The sequence below is a fragment of the Patella vulgata genome, chromosome 3 (genome assembly GCF_932274485.2).
Source record: "Patella vulgata chromosome 3, xgPatVulg1.2, whole genome shotgun sequence".
In the NCBI taxonomy this organism is placed as follows: domain Eukaryota; kingdom Metazoa; phylum Mollusca; class Gastropoda; family Patellidae; genus Patella; species Patella vulgata.
Window position 1 is genome coordinate 45,800,410 of NC_065881.2, and position 26,942 is coordinate 45,827,351.

The window sequence follows — 26,942 nt, forward strand, 5'->3', positions numbered from 1 at the left end:
TACAGGATCAATACAATATGCCGGTTTACACAGCATGTCAGAATACTCAATTGCCTCAATACCGGAAGTATTATACCAGAAGTATTTTTGTACCTTCGAATACCGGAAGTATTATTATAATGCATCCTCGAATACCCAGAACGTAAAATATGATAACGTTTTCTGAACAGTCTGTACGGTCACACATTATGAACTCAATATTATAATAATAGGGATTCTTCATCTCGACAATCTATATATATATAATGTTGCTGTATTTGACGTGAGAAACTAAAATCAAATACCAAGCCCAGCTCTTTCAAGAGATTATAAAGTTATCAAGGCAATCAACAAAGACAGACACATATGATATGGTCACAGATAATTGATTGGTGATTGCTTGTCGGTTAACATCCACTGAATTGAAGGCCGGATTATTCAATGTTAATTGAAGCAATTCGTGTGACGGGACCGCTGATTGATGTCGTAATTCAAAATCTGGACTACTCAAAATTTTTAGGTTGAAGTAATTAAGGAAATAAATCGGGACATGAAATTGATGACAGATTTCACAGAATGCCGTAGTATTCAGATTTCGGAAGTGACATAGTTCACTGTATAGAGATTTAGCCACATTAAATACTGTGTGGAATTGGTGGACTTTCTGGAGGCTAAGTAAATCGGATGATAACTCTAACCTGTAGCTTGTCCACAAGCAATTGTGGACAACGGACAGACAGAGGTGATGATAATTGTAATCATGTTTCTAGCAAATATATATTTCTGGTATGCTCTTTGATTCATATCAAACAATATCCAACAACATGTGGGCCTGTTACATATTATTCAGTGCCCTCTAATATTTAGAAATTGATACTAAATTTGCAATCCAACACTTTTCTGGTTTATAATGTTTTTATTTATTAACTTTGGCAGTTTCTCCCTGGATCATGGAAGTCCCTCATCTGTCATTTGTAAGATGAGCCAACAGAATTTTATCGCAATTATTTGTCTCAACAAGCCTCTCTTGTTGTAGATTTCCATTTCTATGACCATCTCATGGCTTCCGTTGATTATCAACTGTTTTTTTAAGCCTTGCATTATATACATAATAATCTACTTTATGACGTACTTTAATTGTCATATTAAGACCATGATTATGGAAATGGGAGACCTTTTCAAAATACTATCAGAATATAACAAGTATTCCATTTCATGGAGCTTGAGAAGTACCAGTATGCTACTTTCTAAATCTCATAAACTACTGCTAGGAAAACTAGTAAAAGTAGATGTTTTGTGTATATTAATTACCCAGTTTAGCTTGTTAATACCTCTGTTTGTTTTGAGGTTAGAAATATTGGATGGGATGGTCGGGTTTTAATTTGAAAACATTTTGGGCTAACAATTATTCAAGTTGGTCAATTCTAACCAAAGTACTGTAATACTAATAGTCATTTTAAGTTCGGATTGGTTTCTATTGATTTCACACCAAAATGTTTATCTCTCTTAATTAGACCAATAATATATAGTTATAATAAATGTGCTATCTTATTCGTATAAGCGTTTTCATTAAAATATTTGATATTCAGATGTACTTAATTATATAATAAAGTCTTAATTTACATTACAATAGTACATATATTTGACTTAAATACATGTGAACAATCTGGTATGTTAACCCGACATGCCATTAGTTTACGTATCAAATGAAATGTGGTTTAACGTCCCACTTTTCTGCACCAAACGGGCTAATGAGGACGGACATACACCATCCAGTTTGCTATGAGGGAAATTTGGCTAATACAACGGCACTTTTGCCTATTCTTATATCAAATTCCATCTTTTAAGAGCACAGCAACACTGTACACAGGACCTTGATTTTTTTGTCCCATCCAGGCCCTCCATCCTGCTATGCTAACAAGGGGAATTAAATTTTAAAATTTGCCAAATATATTTTTCATTTCTCTTCAATTGACACATCTTTATTTGAAATGCCATATAAAAACAAAATGATAAAGATATCTTTCGATCAGCTCCATTTGAAATACATATAGTCAAGCTAAGCTACTTTTCCTTTTAAATAAAGTATGTTTCAGTTATCTCCGGTCTTTGTCGACCAATAATAATAACTGTCCCTGTATCCATAGACTTTCCATTACTTGCTATTAATTAAGTTGATATGACTGGTAAGCCAGTCAGACTATAATATCTGTTCATTGTATCAGGTTGGTTACATTAGGACTCTGTCTATCTCATAAATAGTTTATTCAGAGAAATTATGGTACAGATTGACATATATATATATATCAATTCTTATCTGATCGGTAATAAACATTGGACAACCTATTGTCCGACAGAAATTTCATTTATTGTCATCATCCAATAATCAATGAACAAGAGCCATAATCTAACACTGGCTTTAGGACTAAACTGATGATGTCATCTGTAACATATTTCGTTTCTTGTCATACACAACATTGCTGCATCTTTGACACTAACCAAAACAAATGACATAATTGTTGTTCCTGGTGTCTGGGATTAAATATTACCATGACCTTAATTTCAAATTAGAATAAAAAGGAAAGCAGATGAATTGTAAACTGCCCACAAGGTATTAATCTGCATAATAATCATCTGATAAAAGTTCTTGTCTGTTTGTATTAATTTTAAATTCATTATTTTACAATGTTCTTATTCATTTTCTATATTTACATATTGTTAATAAATTCTTATCCACCCATAAAACAATTCAGCTCCAAATCATAAATTATCAAACTTTGTAGCAGGGATCGAGTAATCAGGGTATGGCCAGTCACAAAGAAATGTTTGGGGAAGGGTTGAGCAGGGACATTTGGAATAGCATTGTATTCTTTTGCTGAGATTGCTAGGCAAAAACTTAGTAATTTTATCAGAGATAAACATATTTCTTAAATCTCAGTTATCGAATCTGTACACAATCCACTGGAAACAAAGCTTAAGGGTCACTCAATTGATCTAAAAAAAAAATTCTAAATAATAGCTCCTCCTATACCTAATTATGGAAGGTTTGAGCTGCTTACTTTAGCTTTCAGAAGACAATGTCCCATAGTGGGTAATGAATGTCTGGAAATTTCTATTATTTACTACTAAAATGTACAAGTCACAGACAATAATACAATATGGACTTGACAATGTTTAATTCCTCAATATAACTCTCAGCAGGAAGGTCAAATAGTCAACACATGTTAAATAAATAGAAATGTTGAATTCAATATTGAATTCAAGCTACAGGTATATTTTAGTTAAATCAATAGCAATAGCATTGAGAATGATTGACAAATCCCATCAAGATCCATGATTATTTTCAGTCATACATCAAGTTCCGATAAAAATAGATAAAAACTGTGTACTGCACTTAAATCTATGTTATTTTCACCATCTATTCTAAGTCAAGGATATTAACTTCATTTTAACTCAGTGATCATAAACTATTTTCTGATATTTTGTATCTATGTCAAGGACAATAACTCAAGAAATTTAAAATTAACAGATAATGTCTAAATTCTAACTCATCTGTGGTCTGATAGTTACAGCATTTAAGCCAATTTAGATGAAGTAATGTGACTTTCAACAAGGGCAATATAAAACCCACTTTAAATGTTACCCAGCAGTTTTATGGTTAAAGGCAATATAGATTCCAACAAATACAAATACAAAAGAGGACAACATACATCTACAGTATAATCACATTCATATATGCCTCCTGTTCTAGACATGATCTTGATTAGCATGGAATAAAAACGTAGCACTGAATACAAGGAAGAAGCAATGAAAATGATTTGACGGAACTTGATGACGGTTGTCTTAAGAATGACGTTTCTTGATGGTGGTAGTCTGCCAACTGACGACATAAAGTTTGAAGGTCAAAGAATGCTAACAACAATAATTCAGATAGAATTTTGGAAAGCACTATGGTTAAAATTAACAAATTAGGAATACAAAATAAATAGGTAAAAAAAGCATTGTATTATTCAACTGTATCATTGCACAAAATGTGACAATTTGTATACTGGTAAGAAATGTCAAAAGAATGCTAACAGTAATAATTCAGATACTTTATTCTAGATGTTCTTGAAATCAGAATTCATATTTATGTAAATGGGCACTTGCCATAAATAGGTCATGAACAGTTCTAATTGGAAAGCAAATTGCTTGCTGTATCTAATCGCCCAACCTCAAATATGGTGTTGTGAATGAGAAAATGTATTAAGATGGGAAAGTAATTTTGTCGAAAGTAACAGTGTTGGTTTTTGAATATTTTATTATAAATTAAGCCTCTTGCTAGTAAATGGCCAGCAAGTCAAATGTCTCCTTTGAATTAGCATTATGTCTATTATTAATTTTTTCTAATGGATCTATAATGTGTTATTTTTGTCAATAATAAAAAACTTTTGATACCAGTGTAATTACAAAGTGTTCTACACCAAATGGCATGTTTGACTTGGCATAATTTAAGACCTTTATTTATTCCTATAACTAAAGGTTTAGGCCAGTGATAGAATTTCGCCCGTATATTCCGGACATGTCCGATGCTATTTTCCAAACATCCTAAATTGTTCGACCAGGAATATGCCCAAGTGGACATCAAGACATGGTGAATAATAATCAAAATTTCAAAATTAATATATAGTGTACTGAGTGTATAACTATATCTCAACCCGATCATTGTTGATAATAGGCTGGATTGATTAGGTGATTAAGTGATCAATGTATTTATCGTGTTATACTGTCTATATACCTACCTTGATTAACTACTTAATCCTTGGTCGGACAATTCATCAATCTAATCTTAAACAGAAATCATTGCTTCCCCTTTGTCGGATTATTCATCAATCCAATGGTTTCTCCATTGTCAGACATTTTAATCGCATTGATGTTAGCCGACAATATGTATAAACTAGTCATAGATGTCACATATTGTTAGAGTATATAACACCCCAAATGATCGGTCGACTTGTTTACCAAAAACTAAGTCAAATTTGTTTCCATGGAAACACAAAAAATATAAATCCCAGAAATTCCTATATAGCAAAAGGCACAACTATTGTAATGGGTTGATGTGTGTGTACAAAGTTTCAAAAAGATATCTTGAACAGTTTATGAGATATGCTCTGGAAACCATACACCAAAAACTAAGTCAAATTTGTTTCCTAGGAAAAACAAAAAATATAAATCCCAGAAATTCCTAAATAGCAAAAGGCACAACTACTGTAATGGCCCTGCTTGATTTGTCCATCCTGGCGCATATTGGCTAACCACAGTTCGGCAGTTTCTGCTGCAAGGTGACTTGATTTAACCAGAAGTCGACAAAATCTGACAAGATGGTGAATGTGTCAATGAGATAAAATTCACATTATTTAGGAATGCCATAAAACATTAATTTTAAAGCGCTGAAATTAAACCCAATCTTTTCAAGTTGAATTGGAGCTTCGTAAAACTAGATGTTCATATGTCATTTATTTTTTCTCAGTAATATTACTAATAATAATTTTCTGCTTATTTTGCCGTCACTTACTGATAGTCATACTTTTAAGAATACTGCTTTTGATTGAAACATGCCTTGTAACCTGTTTAATATTATAATATTATCTGACGCTGTATTGTTTATCAGCCGGGTAACTTGATTTGCTGTTATGTTAACCTGACCGGCTCGCCTATTGGTGGACAAATCAAGCAGGCCCTTTAGGTTGATGTGTGTACAAAGTTTCAGAAAGATATCTAAAACGGTTTATGAGATATGCTCCGGAAACGAAATTGGGAGACCTCATTTCAACATCCCTCCCTAACTTTGTTTGGTGCGGGATAAAAATAACGAGGTGTACCTATTTTTATATAACATACGAATTTGAATATTTTTAATTGTGGTCTTAAACCGCCTGCTTAAATAATGATAAGAATTATGCCCTTTTACTTTCGATAAAAAAACGTCTGACATGAAAAATTTTGAAATCCCAACACTGGTTTAGGCTGATAAATACTACAGGATATGATGTATCTGAATTTTACCTGTTTTTTATGAAGATTTGGTATCGAATAAATATATTGTTGTGCTTCATTTAACATTACAATATCTTTAATGTTGTAATTGTTACAACTGAAAGTATATTGATTTTGTAAAATGTATAGTTTTGTTAAATCTGTTATGGATTTTTAAGTGTCATATTGAGTACTGGGCCAACTTCAGTGAAAAGCACTGGCAAGGTATATTATTGTAATTGTCAATAAATTCTTGTTTGTTTATATTTTCTATATATACTATTCAAAAAAAGTAGGGGATATTTGATTTTTAAGTGTTATTAAAGTCACCTAATGAAACTGACGAAGAAACAAATGACAAAATGAAATGAAGTTCACATTCATCGATTTATTCCAAATGATCGTTAGACTAAGTAAGGCACAGACTGACCATTATAAGGGTAAAATGATACCCGGGGTCAAACAGCAAAGTTACCACAGCATCACAACCAAGTCAGTAACTGGTAAATCCTCCTCTGTTTGCCAAACAAGCATTGATCCGACGTGGCATACTCCTAATGAGACGTCTAAGGTCATTTTGGTCCAGATTGTCCCATTTCTGTTGCAACGCAGCAGCAAGTTCTTGGACATTGGCAGGACGTTGTTGACGTTGACGTAACCTCTGTCCAAGCATGTCCCAGACATGCTCGATGGGGGAGAGGTTGGGACTCAGTGCTGGCCAAGGTAATGTGGTGATGTTCTGTTGTTGGAGGTAACCTGTAACGATCCTGGCCCTGTGACATCTTGCGTTGTCATCCTGGAAGATGAAACGGCGGCCATGACGTCGTGCGAACGGCACAACATGGACTGCCAAGATGTTGTCCCGGTAGTACTGGCCTGTAACACGCCCTGCAACAACATGTAAAGCCGTTCTTCCAGCAACAGTGATGCCTCCCCACACCATAACAGAACCACCCCCAAATCGATCATGTCTGATGACGTTAACGTCTTGGAAGCGCTCGTTTCAACGTGCCACACCCTCCTAAGTCTGTCCAAAAAATCAACAGTGAACCTTGACTCATCTGAAAACATCACATTGCTCCAGCGTCGATTATCCCAGTGTTGACGATCCCTACACCAACGACGTCTTGCCTGAATGTGATGATCTCTCAAACAAGGGATCACGCGAGGACGTCGGGCGCGAAGGTGACCCCTATGCAGTCGATTCCGAATCGTCTGGCCACTCACTCTCACACCAGTGTCTGTTTGAAGACGAGCGCTGATCTGATTTGCTGTGATGACACGATTTCTCAAGGCCAAGGTACGGATAAATCGATCCTGGGCTTGAGTTGTCGCCCTTGGTCGACCTGAGCGTGGTCTGTCATGTACAGATTGTGTATCACGGTATCTGGACCATAGCCTGCTTATGACAGACTGAGAAACATTCATCGTCCGCGCCACAACCGCCTGTGTTGTGCCGATCTGTAGCATGCCAAGGGCACGTAACCTTTCATTTTGGGTAAGCCGACGCATATAAAAATTTGTTTTCTGGTCACTAAAACAATTAAACTGATGTTTCCACCTTGGAATTCAATGCCACAATGACTGTAACATTCAAAGTCAGAGTCGTGCAAATCTTGGGTTGGACCCCCATGATGATCCCAAGCATCACCTGCATTCCATGCGGTAGCTATTGGTGCGTTTGGGCGTCACATGTAACTGGAAATGTTTCTTCTGTTAGGTTCTATAGTGACTTTTTTCGTAGTCATTTGCATATTTTAGTATTATGCCCCCAAAATCAAATATCCCCTACTTTTTTTGAATAGTATAGTTTTATTGTCGTTAAATTTTTCAAATTGGAGGTAAGAATTTGTAGGCGACTGTGGGTGAAATATTAAGAATTGTATTATATAGGTATTGTTGAATCCACTATCTTGTGTGTGTTTAACTGTAAAAATCTTTTACATAACAGGTCATGTTTCTTACTTTAGGTGTATATCATACCAAGTTCATTGGTTAAAATTTAGTATTGATTATACAGGTTATAACCTCATAATATTATGGGAAACATCATCATTTAGATTGTCAGAATTATAAATAATATCCTGTATGATTATATAATACGATTGATATAGATTCATTGAGAGAGGGGTGTTATCAAGTGGTATTATCAAGTGGTATTATATTTTCGTCAAATTATACACAGGGGGATCAAGTAAGAAATTGTAGGCCTATATTATGTTTTGAATACCTAAAAACCTTTTGTTCTAATTTGACCTGATATTATTTATATTCCATCGTCATTGTAATCTATTACTCTAGATATATATAAAACTGTATGGCCGCTCATGTATAATTATTTATTGGTATCATAAGATCTGAAGATGCTCATATTATAAGGGCAGATAGCTAGCTTCTGATACAATGTAGATCAGAATAAAGAAATAAAAGTGATTGATTTTTTTAACTGGGTGTATTTGTTTTCTTTATCATGTGTGTGTTTATTATACACACACACATATTGATCAATAAATATGCATAAATGTTATTTGTAATCAAGAATATAATGAATATCTATCCATGGAAATGATAATACTACATCCTATTCGGGTAGACAATTCACTTACGGTACAATCACCAGAATTCACTATGAAGATATTAGAATTCTCCCGTAAAATCTTCTTTTTTACTTATATTTTCCATTAATATTAATATTGAATTACTTTAAAACACATAAAATCACCGGAGTTCACATTGAAAAACATATAAACACCAGAATTCCCTTTCAACAAATCGGAATTCACACTTAAGACCTTCGTATTTACTAATATTTTACATTAGTAATAACTTACTTTAAATCACCGGGATTCACTTTGAAAACATATAAACATCAAAATTCACTTTCAACATATCGGAATTTGCAGTCAAGACCTTCGTATTTACTAATATTTTACATTAATTATAAATTATTTTAAAACACCAAAAATCACCGGAATTCACATTGAAAACATATAAACACCGGAATTCACTTTCAAAAAATTGGAACTCGCACTTAAGACCTTCGTATTTACTTACATTTAACATTAATTATTAATTACTTTAATACACCTGAATTCACTTTGAGAAAATCGGACATTGAGAACATATAAACACCGGAATTCACTTTCAAAATATCGGAATTCGCACTTTTACATTAATAATAAATTACTTTAAAACACCGGAATTCACTTTGAGAAAACCAGAATTCGCCCCAAGACAATTGTGTTTACTTATATTTTGCATTAATATTAATACTAGAATGTATCTACTGTAAAACGATATTTCCAGATGGTCAATTTGGGAAACACAATATAATTAGAATGCAGCAGTAATCCATGTAAAATGCGTCTTCATTAGCCCAGTTCGGAGCAGAACAGTAGGACGTTAAACCCCATTTCATTTCATTTCCATGTAAAATGACAAACTGAACATTTCTCAAATGTGGAGCGAAATGTTCTATTTAACATCTGCTTCCATCGCAGTCTTATTTTTCATTTTTATTATCTTAGCGCATGCACAGGGGTTTTTCTTGTGGGAGGAAACCGGAGTACCTGGAGTAAACCCACAAGGTTGAGAAGGCACCCCCATCTCCGAGCCACATACGCTCACACCATAGATCAAAACCACAACCGCAAGCCAGAGGTGACTAGCCAGCTAGAGATCGAAACGCGGCACTCTAGCCCATCCCAACGTTCTCAGTGTAGATGTGCTAAGTTTATTCGAAAATTAACTTGGCAATAATAAGCCAATCAAATAAAGTTTCATCAATAATGGTTTGGATATTTTCATAGATAATCTTTTGTAGCATGAAGCAGTCCAGATTGTTAATTGTGAATTATCTTGTATCACTAACGAAACGCAAAAACACAGGGGTCACAAAATTTCGGCTTATTTTAATAATTAATTTGAAGTAGTATGAAGTTCAGATTTATGTTTAACCTGTTTGTTGACATGGCCCTTTTGTTGATTGTCTCTAATCATAGACAGGAACTTACCACATTGTTGTGGAAATCTGTAATAAACAACAACAATTGATGGTGGCCATGTTAAATCTCGCCCTTTTCATAACGCCCCAACACGACATCAAGACAGTAATGACGCAATCACACGACACGGCTTGTCGTTATTTTGATGGAATATCAAGTGATACATAATGTTATTCATCTGGTGTAAAGAGACTGTCTAAGGTATGTCAAGCTACCAATGTTGTTGTTCTTAGTGTTTAACATCCGCTTCCACCCAAGGTTATATCAAAGACAAATTGTCTTATTTTTGTTTTTATTATCTTAGTTAATCTATAATATTGTTTAATATACTTACAGGGAATATCTTTATATTTTTTACGTATTAATACAAAAATGGTACTCATCTTCACCTCACCATTATCACAAAATTTACAAAATCTGTTATTTCTAACAACACTGTTGCATCTACCTACTTCTATAAATAAGTTATGGGCAGATAAACAGATTTTTGAAATACAGTTAGCATATTTACATGGAATGGATTTGGTCAAATAAATTAAGTTAAAATTAGGACTGAAATGCTGATAAAAGAGGCATTTTGATGAATTACAAATAAGTTCTACACATAATTGTTTTAAAACATCTCAAATATGACGAGTTACAAGATTTTCTCCACATGTTGAGTAATCTCCCTTTAATGATCAAAATATCAGATTTACGGATCATATTAAATTTAAATATTGTCATTGTAAAAGGTGATAAATCACATACAATCACAACATAATAAACTATCATAACCTGAGAATACTCTGAGCAGAGACAATTAATTGTCAGTGGTACTTATCTAAATTGATTTCATTTATTTATTTCAAAACAAGTTACAATGTCGATGACCGAAAGTGACAATCGACACAATTTGCAATTATAAATAAATAAATATACCGGTAACTATTATACTGAATCGTTTATTGCTCTATATATAACATAATATGTTTCATGCATATAATTACTGTTTTAATAAACTATTAATCAATCACTAATTACAATACATTACAATGAATTGCAACGAAAGTATACATTAGTTTCTTGTCAATAAAAATCACATACACGAGTTATCTCTCACGAACCTCTGATTTGGGCACAAAGTAGTGAGGCTTCTTAAACTAAACTAAATTGTTATTTTGTGTTTCCACAGTCAACATTTTTGGAGTTACTGGGTGTTGTTTTGAAGTTATTGGGTAATTCGACGTGCCCTACATTATCATATTCATAATGCATATATCTGAAATGAATTCCGGTAGTCTTTCAAAAAAATACACCTACAGCGCCTTCATCTGGCCTGTGGAGAGATCAAAATAGTTATTTGTTATATTATAATGTATGATATGCATTTAAAATAAATTAGTTTTGTGGGAGGAATCAGAGATTTTCGAAGTGAATTCCAATGAATTCTGGTGATTGTAAGTGAATTCCGGTGATTGTAAATGAATTCTGGTGAATTCCGGTGATTAGTCAGGACCCATCCTATTGTGGCTTTCAGCCAACATATGTCAGTGTTATTCAACAGCCAAATATATGTTTGCAATCAATTGGTGACGCCCAATGTTTATCACTAATCATTTTTTAGATATGAGGTAAAAATACAAACACCTAAAAAATAAATGGCTTTAGATAGTAATCGAAAGGGATCAAGAATAGAGCAAGTGTGAGAAAAGAGTAATTGTAATAAATACAAAGTAAGGGCATAAGTCCTTATTTCTATAAAACAGAAAGATAGGTTGCCAGGCAACGAAACATACGCCCACAGCAGCTAAATCGTCCGGGCAGTCAACAAGAGTTGTCGCATATTTTTACTTTTTTCGGTAATGAAACATTTATAATACACTAAAATCTGATTAAGAGCAACAACTCAGAAAACCATTAGAATTTGTTTGGTTTTTATAAAGTTCTACCCCATGCTAACGTTTTGTATACAAAACTTTTAATACTGTATCATGGATTTAGCTGTTCCAAGTCATAAAAATTCATTGAAATTCAATATGCTTATTCGTCTAAAGATCTTAAACTCTGTGTATCAATCTGAAGTCAATCGGATATTAACTTTGGCCTCTAGAGTGTCCACAAGATTTTTCAAAGTGATCAAGGGCCATAACTTTGGCAGTAAATATCAGAAATCTTTGAAAATCAATAGGATTCTTCGCCTCGTGACCTCAAACACTGTGTATAAATTTAAAGTCAATCAGATATTAACTTTAGCCTTTAGAGCATCCACAAGGTTTTTTGAAGTGATCAAGGGCCATAACTCTGGCAGTAATTATTGAAAATCACTGAAAATGAATAGACTTCTTCGTCTCATGACCTTAAACACTGTGTATAAAATTTAAAGTCAATCGGATATTAACTTTCGACTCTAGAGCGTCCACAAGATTTTTCAAAGTGATCAAGGGCCATAACCCGGGCAGTGATTATCGTAAATTGCTGAAAATCAGTAGGCTTCTTCGTCTCATGACCTTAAACACTGTGTATAAATTTAAAGTCAATCGGATATTAACTTTGGCCTCTAGAGCGTCTACAAGATTTTTTTGAAGTGATCAAGGGCCATAACTCTGGCAGTAATTATCGGAAATCGCTGACAATCAATAGGCTTCTTCGTCTCATGACCTTAAACACTGTGTATAAATTTCAAGTCAATCGGATATTAACTTTGGCCTCTAGAGCGTCCACAAGATTTTTTGAAGTCATCAAGGGCCATAACTCTGGCAGTAATTATCAGAAATCGCTGAAAATCAATAGGCTTCTTCGTCACATGACCTTAAACACTGTGTATAAATTTAAAGTCAATTGGATATTAACTTTGGCCTCTAGAGCGTCCACAAGATTTTTTGAAGTCATCAAGGGCCATAACTCTGGCAGTAATTATCAGAAATCGCTGAAAATCAATAGGCTTCTTCGTCACATGACCTTAAACACTGTGTATAAATTTAAAGTCAATTGGATATTAACTTTGGCCTCTAGAGCGTCCAGAGGCCACATTTCAATGTGGGCGTATAAAAAAGCTCTGAATACAAAAAAGAAGCAATAGAAAAGATTTGACCTGTCTTGATGGTCGTTATCCACTGAATGACGTTTTGGAATTGAGAAATTGGGTTTAATGTCCAACCGCTATCCAGGTAACTTTGTGACAAATCTCATTGTGCAATTTTATTTGAATAAATCACTTCCAGACAGGGGTCTCAGAGGTGAGAGGACAATGTTTTAGTGAGTTTTCTTTCGTATATCTTTTTTTATATTAACTGTAATCATACCTATACCTACATATACATGCAGTATAGATTCTGTTCACGGATGTTTCAAACTTGCTAGATTGGGTGTCTTGATAATTGATGGGAAACTGGGTTTTTTTTGTTTTACAGATAGATTATTTTTTTACGAAACTATTAATATTTACATTATTAAATGGACACAGGAAATGAAAAGAAATGGGGCTTAACACCCTACTGGTCTGCTCCGACTGGGCTAATAAAGACGGACATATGCCATACAGTGTGAGGGAAATTTTGCCTGGACAATGGCGGCTATGGCCTACTACTATATCAAATTCCAACTGCCAAGGGATCTTTTACATGTACTCATATGTGTACGCAGGACCTTAGTTTTTTGCCCCATCCAAATAACTGTACATTGTCCCTTGCCAGGCCCTCTGTCCTACACCACCAATGCAGGGATCGACACGGGACCTCTAGGTTAGTGAGCCAACATCTTACTAACTCAGCTACCATGGCTCCCAGGGTCACAAGATGGATTCCATCTGGCTAAAATTTGTATTACTTAGTTCAGTCTAGACCTACATGTATCAAAAAAAAATATGTCAAAAAAAGCTCTTTGGCCAATTGTAAAAATCACATGTTTGTAATTTCTCCACCAAATAAAATGAAATGGGGTTTAACGTCCTACTGTTTTGCTCCTAACCTGGGCTGATGAAGACAGGCATACGCCATACAGTGTGCTATGAGGGAAATTTTGCCCGGGCAGCGGCGCTACGGTCTACAAAAAAAGTTCCTCCACCAGAAGCATGGTAAATTATCAAAAGTGCCAAAATAACACCCACAATTTTTTTCCTTACCAGTGTTGTTTCTTCAATCAATGTTTTGATGCAAAATTATTGATTTGGTTAGCTTCTCAATATTAACACTTGAAGATGATATTTTTTAGATTATCTTTGTACTTTTGGAAGAAATTAGGAGACTGTTGCCCTATCATTTTGTGGTCCTTTTTGTTTGCTTTTAATTATTTCAATTAGGATCGATAACACTATAGTGGCAGGGATTTCAAATTCTAAAGGCTAAATGTCAAAATATGATTTCATAGAAATTTAAATGAATAACTGATTATAAAATGAAATGAAATGGGGTTTAACGAATTGATTATGAAGTCACAATGAAGGGAAAACATTAATGATTGCAGTAACTTTATTCATCGAGTCACAGATCATTCTTATTCCAAAAACATGAATACTGTATACTGGTGTGAACAATGAGGTGGCACATATTATTCTTTAAAAATAATTAAATGAATACGCATTTCCATTTTACCTACCACAACAGTATGGATATTATTGGTAAGAAATAACCCCTTACCTCGTGATCTATGTGAAAACGTTCTGCTTGGTTGCCGTCTGCAACAGTTCTCATCGTGATCCTCTTGTAACAATGGGTGATGTTCTAGAAAAAGTGGATGATCATCTTCTATCAATGGACACCCACTTTCACACACATGCAGATCATGCAAAGAAATAAGTTCAGAATCCTCGAAAGATGAGCACATTTCCGGTGTATGCCGCATATTCCTGGTTGCAGACCATAATTTTTCAGCAACTTTCCAAATCATTTAGAATAAGTAATGTTTGATTCCTAGTGATTAGTTCCATGGAAAAAAACAACTGTCTTCACATATTAACAATTTTAAAAGTAGTAGTTTTATAGGAACATTTCTGTTACTATATGTAACAGGGTTTCTAGATAAGATGTCTGTTCATGTCAACTTCACGTTTGGTAATCTATAGCAGTATGTTCACGAGAGACACATAGGAGATGAATTTGTAGTTTTCCAGTATGGTGACAAAAAGAGTCCTGATATCAGTGACATTATTCCCTCGAGTCAAATAGATGACTGAACGCTTCACATATAAAGCACATAACACAATTAACCGTGTGTGAGCTTCTCCAGGAGTTCCACATCTAACATGAAAATTTTGTATAAAATCAATTATAGCACTTTTCCCAAGGACTTAGGAATTAAAAGCTTGTAGAAATCAATTTTTTTCAACAGTTTTTCTACCACTTTCAGACAATTCCAATATAGAGACGTGGCTCAATAACACTTAATTCACAATTCTACATAGATCCAAAAACTCATCAAAAACATGAAACATTACTAGGCCATTCTATTTAGACAAAACCAATCCTAGGGTATCAATATCCAACAAATCTGTCAAGATTCATCAAATCGTATAAAATAAATTTCAACTATGTCGTAAATGAAAAGATCACACTTCCTAAAATTCCAATACTTGCCAGAAGAACAAAGACAAATGACTTTCGATTTTTTAGTGTCTCCCTTACACTCAATATTGTCATAAAAAGACATTCTTTAAAACAAATTTTTCAGACACAGCACTTCAAACAAACCAGTGCTTTCAACAAATCTATATTATAATCAAACTTACTAGAGAACAATATTTCAAAATTTTTTGGCATACATACGTCTAATAAATCAATACATGTAAACATAACATTTTATAAAATCCCTCAATCCGTAATAACAGTTATTTGCAGATAATGTGTTCGTAACTCTACCAAAACAATCAAAGGATTTAAAAACATAACTATAAAACCACTATACAGATCTCTTTGACCAAAACTTCATGGAATGGCACAAGGGTAAAATACCTTATTTAAAGAGTTACCAGTCACGAAGACAGCATTTAGACACCTTTGATAAATAAAATATAACAGAGCTATATATATTCCAGACACATTTCTTGTAAGCAAAAAGATATTATACGTCTATTATATAATCTAAAATAGTCCTTGAAGCTATATTTTGAAAAATGTTTATGACATCTGGAGATAGAAAATCAATATAGTGTGGTGGTACATGTAAATGTACATTTACAAATAAAATATAGACATCTAGGACACAATTCTATGGAATACAATTACTGTTTATTTCGATTTGCTAGTCTTTAAGAGAACCAGCGGCTGCCAGGCAGGATACGCCCACATTTTCGAGAGATGGATAGAGAACAAGCTAACAAGAAAGTGATTTTTCCTACAATCAAGGGCCATAATTCAGGAAATTACAATTCGATATGCGCATATATCGAAAGGAACTGAGATCTTTGTGTTATAAACTTACATTTCAAGTTTCAACAAAATCGGATAAAAATTGTGACCTCTATAGGGTCCACAACCTTGATATACCATATTTTTACGCTATTTGAGAACGAACGGCGGCCATTTTGTCTGTCAATTTTGGGGCGATTTTCACAAAATTCAAACTCAACTGTCCTTAGGGTGGAACGGTAATATAATAATACGTTTTTTTAAATCGGATAAAAATTATGACCTCTAATGGGTCCACAAGCTAAAAACATGATTTTTCGTACAATCAGGGGCCATAATTCAGGAAGTTATTGTCCGATATGCGCGAATATCGAAAGGAACCGAGATCTTTGGGTTATAGACTTACATTTCAAGTTTCAACAAAATCGGATAAAAATTGTGATCTCTATAGGGTCCACAACCTTGATATACCATATTCTTACGCTATTTGGGAACGAATGGCGGCCATTTTGTCTGTCAATTTTGGGCCGATTTTCATGAATTTCAAACTCAGTCGTCCTTAGGGTGTAACGGTGATATAATAATACGTTTTTTTAAATCGGATAAAAATTATGACCTCTAAAGGGTCCACAAGCTAAAAACGTGATTTTTCGTACAATCAGGGGCTATAATTCAGGAAGTTACTGTCTGATATGCGCAAATATCAAAAGGAACTGAGATCTTTGGGTTATAAACTTACATTTCAAGTTTCAACAAAATCGGATAAAAATTGTGACCTCTATAGGGTCCACAAGCTAAAAACGTGATTTTTCGTACAAACAGGAGCCATAATCCATGAAGTTTCGATCCGATACATGCCAATATCGAAAGCAGCCGAGATCTTTTAGGGATAAACCTATATTTCAAGTTTCGTCGAAATCGGATAAGAATTGTGACCTTTAGAGGGTCCACAAGCTAAAAACGCGATTTTTTAAAATAAAGGGCAATAATTCAGGAGGTTACAATCCAATAAGCACAAATATAAAAAAGAACCAAGATCTTTGGGTTATGAATATGTATTTCCAGTTTCATCCAAATCAGATCAAAATTGTTCTCAACCTTGATATACCATATTTTTACACTATTTGCATATGAGGGGCGTCCATTTTGCCTGGCAGTTTGGGTCCAGTTTTCACAAAATTCAAAGGTTTTTTTTAAATTGAATAATAATTGTGACCTCTTAAGGGACCACAAGCTACAAACATGATTATTCGTACAATCAGGGGCCATAATTCAGGAAGTTACGATCTGATATACGCAAATATCGAAAGGAACCAAGATCTTTGGGTTATAAAAATGCATTTTAAGTTTCATTAAAATCAGATGAAAATTGTATCCTCTAGAGTGTCCACAACCTACAAACGTCATCAACAGCGGATTAAAATTGTGACCTCTAGAGTGTCTACAAGCTAAAAATGAGGTTTTGCGTACACTCATGGGCCATAATCCATGAAGTTATGGTCCAATACATGCCAATATCGAAAGCAACCAAGATTTTTGGGAGATATACCTATATTTCAAGTTTCATTAAAATCGGATAAAAATTGTGACCTGTAGAGTTATAAAAATGCATTTTAAGTTTCATTAAAATCAGATGAAAATTGTATCCTCTAGAGTGTCCACAACCTAAAAACGTCATCAACAGTGGATCAAAATTGTGACCTCTAGAGTGTCTACAAGCTAAAAATGAGGTTTTGCGTACACTCATGGGCCATAATCCATGAAGTTATGGTCCAATACATGCCAATATCGAAAGCAACCAAGTTTTTTGGGAGATATACCTATATTTCAAGTTTCACTAAAATCGGATAAAAATTGTGACCTGTAGAGTGTCTACAAGCTAAAAATGATTTTGCGTACACTCATGGGCCATAATCCATGAAGTTATGGTCCAATACATGCCAATATCGAAAGCAACCAAGATTTTTGGGAGATATACCTATATTTCAAGTTTCATTAAAATCGGATAAAAATTGTGACCTGTAGAGTGTCCACAAACAAATTGTGGACGGATGTCCGGGCAGACGGACGAACAGGGGGGACGGCATAATAGGTCCACAAGAAAATGTGGGTGTTTAAAAAAACATTTTAATAGTCCCTTGCTTTCTTCGAAAGGTGAGGGACAAAAATATTTTAGAAGCATAGTGGAGCTAGTATTTTTGAACATCACTAACATACAGTAAAACATATTGAACATCTAATCAAAGGTCACTTGTTTCTTTAACGATTTCTATAAAAAAAATATGAAAATTATTTATTTAAACACTTTGTAATAGTCAGAAAAGAAAATATTTCATAAAATGATTTTAATTGCAATTTTATTATCTCTTATCACTTTAACCTTGCTGCTGAATCAGTCATGGACTATTTCATTTATAATCATCTTGTTAGTTTGAGTTATTATGAAACTTAGAAAAAGCCTAATACAAGATCACAAAAAAACATAAGACAAGCTATAGTGAGACACTAAACACTTGTAGCTATTCATTAGAATTGTGGCATTTGTCGAATTCAGCAGAATTGATTGCTTTTTTATTTATCAATTATCTTTTTCTCCTTCCAAATAAAACATGTCTATTAATTTTATTGATTTTATGGAATACAGCCTTAAATTGTTGTCTCAATGTATTTTAGCAGTTTACACAGATGAAGAATTAATTGACATTGGGAGAATATGAAGAAAATTGTTAAGAGCTTTTCTTTAATACTAAAAAAAAATAATTGATTTGATCTCTATGAATCCAATAAAGTGTGAAAACATACCAATATTTTTTTTATACACATGATTTATAAAATAAAGGTGTCATATATTCAAGTGGCATTTCTGCATCAAATGGTAATATGCAGAGTAATGTATTATGAGGCATACACTTGAACTCAGTTGTCTGTACCATAAGCATGACCAAACCGTCAGGCCTGGAAATAACGGTTTTACATGTACATGACAAAATGTCAGGCACTAATGAAATAGTACCTGACATTTTCAACTTAGTGCCGGACATGTATTAATAATATCAATAAAAAAGACAAATCAGTGCTGGACAAAATGACAGGCACCAGAGGTTTAGTGCCTGACAAAGCCTGAATCTGTGCCTGACATTGTCAGTGACAGGTGCCTTATTTCCAGGCTTGCAAACCGTGCATCCTGCACAATTGAAAATCTATTAACCCAGCCACAGTTCCCCCCGCCTATATAACATAATGTTATCCCTATCAGGATAAATGGAACAATAGTTTTGAAGAATTAAGGTAGTCATCTAAGGGTTTAACTTAGCCTGCTGCACTACCCTTACTGTCTGATGAGAAAATGCAGAAACAAATGCTGAATGTTGGCATAAAGCACTCAGCATAGGCGTACGGGCCCGATAACAGTTAGGGGGGGCAGAACCCGAAATGCCCGAAAAAATTTCAGGTGTACAGACAGCGGCGCCGATCTTCCTCGAGAGGCGAAGAAGCAGGGCTCCCCTTTTATTGTACCCCTCGCCCCCCCCCCCCAGAAATTTTTTGAATATTTGACGGCTGCAAACATAAATTCCTGCTATTTCAGCCCGTGAACAAAGCAACTTCAAAGTGGTCTAATATAGCCTAATTAAGATGGCTGACTCGAATTCCAATCAAAAGATCAATCGTTTACAGTCCACGGAGACGGGACCATTTGGAGAAAATTTAATAGCCGCAGGTGAAGAAGCAGAACTGACCTTGTATGGACCCCCAAAGAAAATTTTGGAATATTTGATGGCCTTAAACCTCGTTTTACTGCTATTCCATCCCGTAAAATTAGTGTTTTATTAGATTTCGGGCACTTTATTTTGCCAATTAGATGAAATAAAAAATTTGTTTTCACTTTACCCTTCTGCCCGAAAAGTCAGCTTGCCCGAAAGTTAGGGGGGCAGCTGCCCCCCCTGCTCGTACGCCTATGGCACTCAGACATTTCCTTTTCAGATGCCATGTTTTATTTTTGTTTTCCTATGAAACAAAAAGGAAGCTACAATTTTAAAATATATGCACAATGGAAATATATATTTAACTGATTTAATGTGAGAATTATACTGCAGACTAGATGACATTTACATTTGAAATTACATACTAGATATGTATATGATATTAAATGACTGAATTGAATATTGTAAACAAGACTATTTCAAAATTATGTAGATTTGTTCAATGTGGCACTTCCCTTTCTAATAATATAAGCATGCTGGCATGTAATACAAACAATTACAAGTGCTTTTTGTCCAGATCTATCCGATTTTGTGTTATAATATGATTAGTTCAGCTATTTCACTGTAAATACATTCTAAATAATATTCTTATTTTACAAAGGAGAGGAAACTAATTGTTAATTAATCAATGTTGCCTTAATAAGGCTGAGATAGAGCTTGAAGAACAGCATTAAAAATGTTGAGATGTGTCCTATGTGTTTTTAGCTACGGTTGGGTTGGAGCCCTTTAATTTCAACTAGCAAGCTCATTTTGTTTATCAGTACCTGTAAGGTCTTAAAAATAATTGTTGTATTGAAAACGATAATAGGTTTTGCTTAGTCAATGCTATTATAACATCATTCCTTATTTCGAGACACAAGAATGAACAGATGTGGTACCTTATATCTAAGGCTGAACTAGACCAGCAACAGACTGAAAGAATGTGTCTTATCATAATTCAAAGGAATAAAGTATCAAGATGACACAAATTTATAACGTTTCTGTCTTCATTTAGAGCACTGAAAAAAAAAAAAATCTATTCTACTGATAAATTTGGTTCTTTCTCATCCTGATAAGACAATCCATTTTGAAATATTCAGTTTCTGCCTCATACACTTGTCAAATTAAAAACTCCCACTCTCTATACGTTTTAATCCATAGAATGCATTATTCACACCGCTACTTATTCATCATACTGATCCTTTGTCACAATGTGAGTTAACCCTTTTTACAGTTTAGCTTTTAGATTCTGATCAATATATAAACATTTTGAAACTGACAGTGAATCGTATCCAATCAGAGGACAACTGCAAGAACTAAAAGTGCTTAATAATAATCTTGTCAGAATCAAACAATGTGCAGTATTATAAAAAATATATAAGTTTACAATTATACATATTTAAATACTGTAAAGTGTAAACCCTAGAACTCACATGGCATTTGCAGTCTTTTACACACAAAGACTACAGTCATACTGTAAAAAAACAACCTATCCCTGTGCGAGTAACAAGTACCAAACAAATTCATTTCTGAATAACAAAATCTGATTTTCAAAAGCAGTCTCAAGTGACAAAAATAAAACTTGCATTATGTGAGGTACTCGGCAACCAAATTCTAAGAACAACTTTTCTCTTAGCCATTCACAATTATAAACCATTAGAACTGGTGGTAAACAACTTTATCACAATTATCTGCCATCTAGAGTTCATATATTGATGTCCTGTCATCAATTTTGAGCATTTCAGAATGAATTTGTTGTTCAATTTTGTGGATGACAATGACTAAAACCAAATTATGAGGAGACTATAGTTTTTGTGTCTTAAAGACTACAATCGCACTGTGTGCACTACATGTAGTTGTAAGAAGTCCACTATCAACAGTGAAGTCTTACTTTTTCTACACCTATCCTCTGTTTTAAAATTCCTGTATCCAACACAAATATAGTAGTATATCATTATGTTTTCTCCCTTTTGTATTTCTAAATTACAATAAATGGTACAGGTTTTCAAATATGAATACTATGTCGAAGTGAAAGATGCAATTAAATATATATCATACCATATACTATATAAAATTTTCAGCTGCTCTTAAAATCTTTCTCTCCCTTGACAAAACAACGATTAGAAATATTGACAGTCTCTCATTTAAGCATACTGTTTAAAAACAAAACTAATGTTTCAGCTTCTGAAGCAAATGCTTGTAAAAATATTATTACTCCAAACAAACTATGCATTTATAGTCGAAAACTGTTAACATTACAAGAAACCTATTTTTATACTCTTTTTCCACATCATATACAAAGGAAATAATCCTTACTTGATTCAGAAAAGAAAACAACCTCTGATCACAATCAATAAAGTAAACAGACACAGTTCCAATAAAACATCACAACCTCAAACTCTTGAATATATTTCTTTTTCGTGAATTCTCTTCCCTTTGATGTTTTTAATTACATCATAAAATCACAAAATTCCTTTTAACACTATACAAATTCACATCACATTAACCAATTAGCCAAATTTTCCCACTAAATGAGTTTTCAGCAAGTTAACCACATGAATTACTATGTGTTGTCCGTCAATACTCACTTCAGATATCTTAATGAGAAGATGTAATTGCCGGAGTAGCATTACTGAGAATCAATGATGAAGCCAGATAAAGGCTATTTCAAAGATTTTCTAGATATCTCTCTGCATGTCCATCAAATAAATACCCGGTATCCCATCAAATACAATTGTATATGTTCAAAGGTACGTGACAAAAACATGTAGTTCATTCACTCTACTGGGCAAAGAGATACAAGAACTGCATGGAATCAAGAATTCTCTGTATGGAATCTTCATAAAAGATCTTATTTGATAAATAAATCAATATGAAAGAAATGTTTGAAAATAGTCAGAAGTGAATATAACGACTGCGTCTATGCCAACATTATATTTGTCACGGCTAATTTAAACACAATATGTTTAGTTCAATGTGACCAGTGACTGACACTATTTTCAAGATTGCTTTTTCTGTTAGAAGGCATCTAAATTAAGGTCAAGGGATGGAATCAATCTAAATCTAACTATAAGATGTTTGTCGTCACATCTCAAAAATGTTCCACAATGGACTAGGTGTAATAAAATTCTAGACCAAACTTCATCAACATAATTCTTTTATAGAAAATTTTATAGAGTGATTACCATTATTTAAGCATTATGTATTCCCTTCTGAATCTTCAGGCACCATGATGGACAAAATTTTGAATTGAAATCATAATGACTAACAATCAAGTAGAACAACTACCTCAATTAAGCAGAGAGTCCGATAAGGATATTATGTTGAAACTTTTATTTTCTAGCTCAAGAGGACAAATTACCATCTTAGTTCTTTGACAAACATTACAATATATTAGAATTACAGGCGCCAATACACAATCCCGACAAGCCTATAATTTGACCGTAGAATTAGATATAAGCCTTTTACCAACACTGATGACCGGGAGAGTAAATCAATTATACTGCATGCAACATGTTCAACATGATCTTTAAATTAGATATAAGGTTTTATGTAAAACCTAGAAGAGAACTGAACCATATATATAACTCAAAAGACATTTATTTGTTTTGTCAATAATTCATACCTCTACAGGGGATTGATTGCAATAACCTCAGTTGTGTTATTCTGTTAGTTGCTGATTTTTAACTTTATCTACCATATAGTCCTAAAAATAATTTTACACAACAATTATTCAGCTATTAGTATCAGTCTGGCTTGCATGGAAACAACTTTAGAAATATTGATGTGAAGAAGCTTATTGCTTTTCAACGTTTTTCAATAATTATCTCCAAGTTATGCCCCTTTATTATGAAATCTGGTTAGCAATTTATATAAATTATAAAAGTTGTCTATCTAGCTGAAAGGAATTTCCTTACCGATTTTAAACGATTTTCAATCATAAGTTCCAGATTTATTTTCATTTAATTGTTATTAATTACGTTCTGATCTTAGTAACAACCTGTTTTTAAAGTGTGTGTTTCAGTGCCTGGCAACCTGTGTGTTGTCTTGCTTTTTTTAATTGATAGAAAGATTGAATCATCACCAAATAGTCTAAGATGGTCAATTTTGCATTTACTTGACAAATATTTGCATAGTTTAGAAAATTGGGCAATACTTTTACATGCACACAATTTTCTGATCTTAATTTGGTAATTTTCTTCAAGAAAATCCAAGGTCAGGTAGTGCTGTTAATGCTGGAATATCCTGTAGTTCAAGAATGACAATAATCTAGAGATTAATACCACAACCAAGTAACTTGTTTCAATGATTCTTTATACCCGGTCAAAAATGTTTTTCAGTAGTCAAAATATTGTCTAAAAAAAATGTGCAGAAATCAAATAAAATATATTTTTATATCACCATTCCTTCCATATAAATTCTTGTAAAAATATTCAAACTTAGAGAGATTACAACTCAATATCTTTTGATGAAATTATGGATTTAATGTACACAGAGTAAACCCACGAGGTTGAGATGGCCAAATCACATGCGCTCACAACAGGGATCGAAACCACAACTGCAAGCCAGAGGTGACCGGCCAGCTAGAGGTCAAAGCCCGGCACTCTAGACCACTAGGCCATCCCAACCCTGCATTGATTTAATGATTTTCATGCAATTAAATACAAAATAAGATATACAACAAAAGGAATACATGATAGGGCAACGAATGGCCTTAAGAATAACTTGATGATGATAAGTTCTTAATATTCTGTGTACATAAAGTCTACTTAAAATTTACCATTTAATTTCCCTTATGAATATATGCTAATGAACAAACTTGATCTATGAGACAATGGAATTAATAGAATACTATCAAGCAATTGTTCCTTGTCATCTCCTAAAGTTGATCTGAGGATTCCAAAGCATCCATATGTTAGCCACCTTCCAATATAAATAAGTACTCATGGGAAGGTCAAGTTTAGAATACATCATTGTACAGAGGCTAACAATAGGATAATTCCAGTCAAAATCAACTATATGGTGAATATAGATAGATAACAATTAAGGCAATGAAACATACAAACACCACTAGCTACTGGTTTGTTCGGGTCATATTGAAAAGGTTGTAAAATCTGTGCACTTTTTATGAAACAATTGCAATAATTTGATCATAATATTTTACTTAATTGCACTGAATATCTATATTGTACAATCACAAACTATCAAATGTTCTAAAGGTGAGGTCCAGTGTATAATATATGGATGCATATGGTGAATTTGTTATACTAGTATATCTGCAGATATCATAAAAGAACAAAATATCATTGCATATTAATTGAAATGGATTTATCAATTATCATTATTTTGGCCTTCTATATGTTTAATATTATTTCTACATGTTGCTCAAGGATTCAGATTTTGCTAAAATTTTCAGACAAGGAAAACAGGCTGTTTCTGCACATTTTTATGTTTGATTCTCATACATAATTTTTTTTTGTTCAGAGACAGTGTAAACTGAGAGTACTTAATTAACTATGTTTAGTAAAGTTTTTGACCTGTTACATTTCACAGGAGACTGTAAATCACAATTGATGAAATGTCTAATATAGACAGTATACCTTAATATATAGACAATAGTTGTAAACAAAGTATGTTACAGTCAGCAGACGGATATTAAAATCTTGACGAAATGAGATTGAAAGAAGAGGCAATGTAACCATATTGATTGAAAGTATCAATGTGTGTCCAGTCTAATTACGCAAGGTTCACATTACATTCCTCTAAATGTGTTAGTCCAATTATTCTGTGTCAAGTCTGACCTTTAGACAACAGTGCCACTAATTCTAATTTATTTCAAGATAATCTATAAACTTCTCTATATATGCAATCTAAAGTCTTTCTGATTTCATCCAATTTTCTAAAAGTAAATTAAAGAAACTGGTTCATTATCAGTTGGACTGACATATCAGAATGCTTTAAAAAGCCATTAAAACATTCTATAGATAAATGTGATCACATAGCTTTTCACAGGGACTCATGCTTGAAAGAAAAGTGGAAGAACTAGAGGATTCCCTTATTAAATTGTTGATTCAAATAAGTTTCATTTATTTTATTCCACTTCAATAGAGAGTATAAGGAATTAACAACACTTTTCTTGTGTGTAGAATGATTGTATCTTAAAGTAACAACCTTTCTAATGTATTCTGAAATGCAATATTCATCCTGTGCCTATTTGTTTTTTATAAAAAATAATCAATAATCTAAATCATTGAATGGGCCACATCTTAAAGTAGCAGTTAGTACCGGAATTGTTATTAATAAATAAAAAAAAACCATGTCACATGGGAGTTAAATCTTACTGTATTATAAACCTTGTATTACCATACTATAAACTCCTACATTTCTTTAATACATTGTTTGAAAACTCTTTAATGATGCAAGATTTGCATTTTTTGAAAAATATCAAATTTCCCGCAACTTAATCCATGGTAATGATGTTGGTTGTCTTATTAACATTTTCAATTCGTCACATCTTTGTAAATACTGAACGTAATTTTACCATTCTTGGACTGAGATTCCTACTTTCACAATATGGTGGATTGCAAGGGTTGAGGGATTCTATATCATTAAAATCACTCAAGAGTCTTTAATTTTGTTGGCAACCAAAGGAATAATGCAATTATCAGAGTTTCAAACTTAATATGCATATTATATATTATTAAACATTTAATATGATAATTTAATAACAAAATTTATTCTGGCTGATATAGACTGATTGCTAACCTAAATGCACGTAAATCTGGATACAAAATAATATGAAAGGATAAACAGCAAGGAGAGACAATTATAGCCCATTTTTAAGATTTTTGTGTACAAGTGACTTGACAGTATTTGATGAT

General features: G+C 33.4%; 1 protein-coding gene across 2 annotated transcripts in view; it reads right to left on the reverse strand.

Moving 5' to 3' along the window:
• LOC126814580 (cyclic nucleotide-gated cation channel beta-3) overlaps nucleotides 1-26,942 on the reverse strand; it is a 163,414-nt gene that overhangs the window by 79,415 nt on the left and 57,057 nt on the right. Inside the window, exon 1 of one of the 2 annotated variants that reach the window (XM_050539823.2) lies at nucleotides 14,615-15,652. The exons of the other annotated variant lie outside the window; for it this stretch is intronic. Within the exon in view, the coding sequence (XP_050395780.1) occupies nucleotides 14,615-14,864 (250 nt within the window). The 5' untranslated portion in view covers nucleotides 14,865-15,652. Of the gene's footprint in view, nucleotides 1-14,614; nucleotides 15,653-26,942 lie in introns of those variants that run through there. 2 annotated transcript variants of the gene reach the window in all.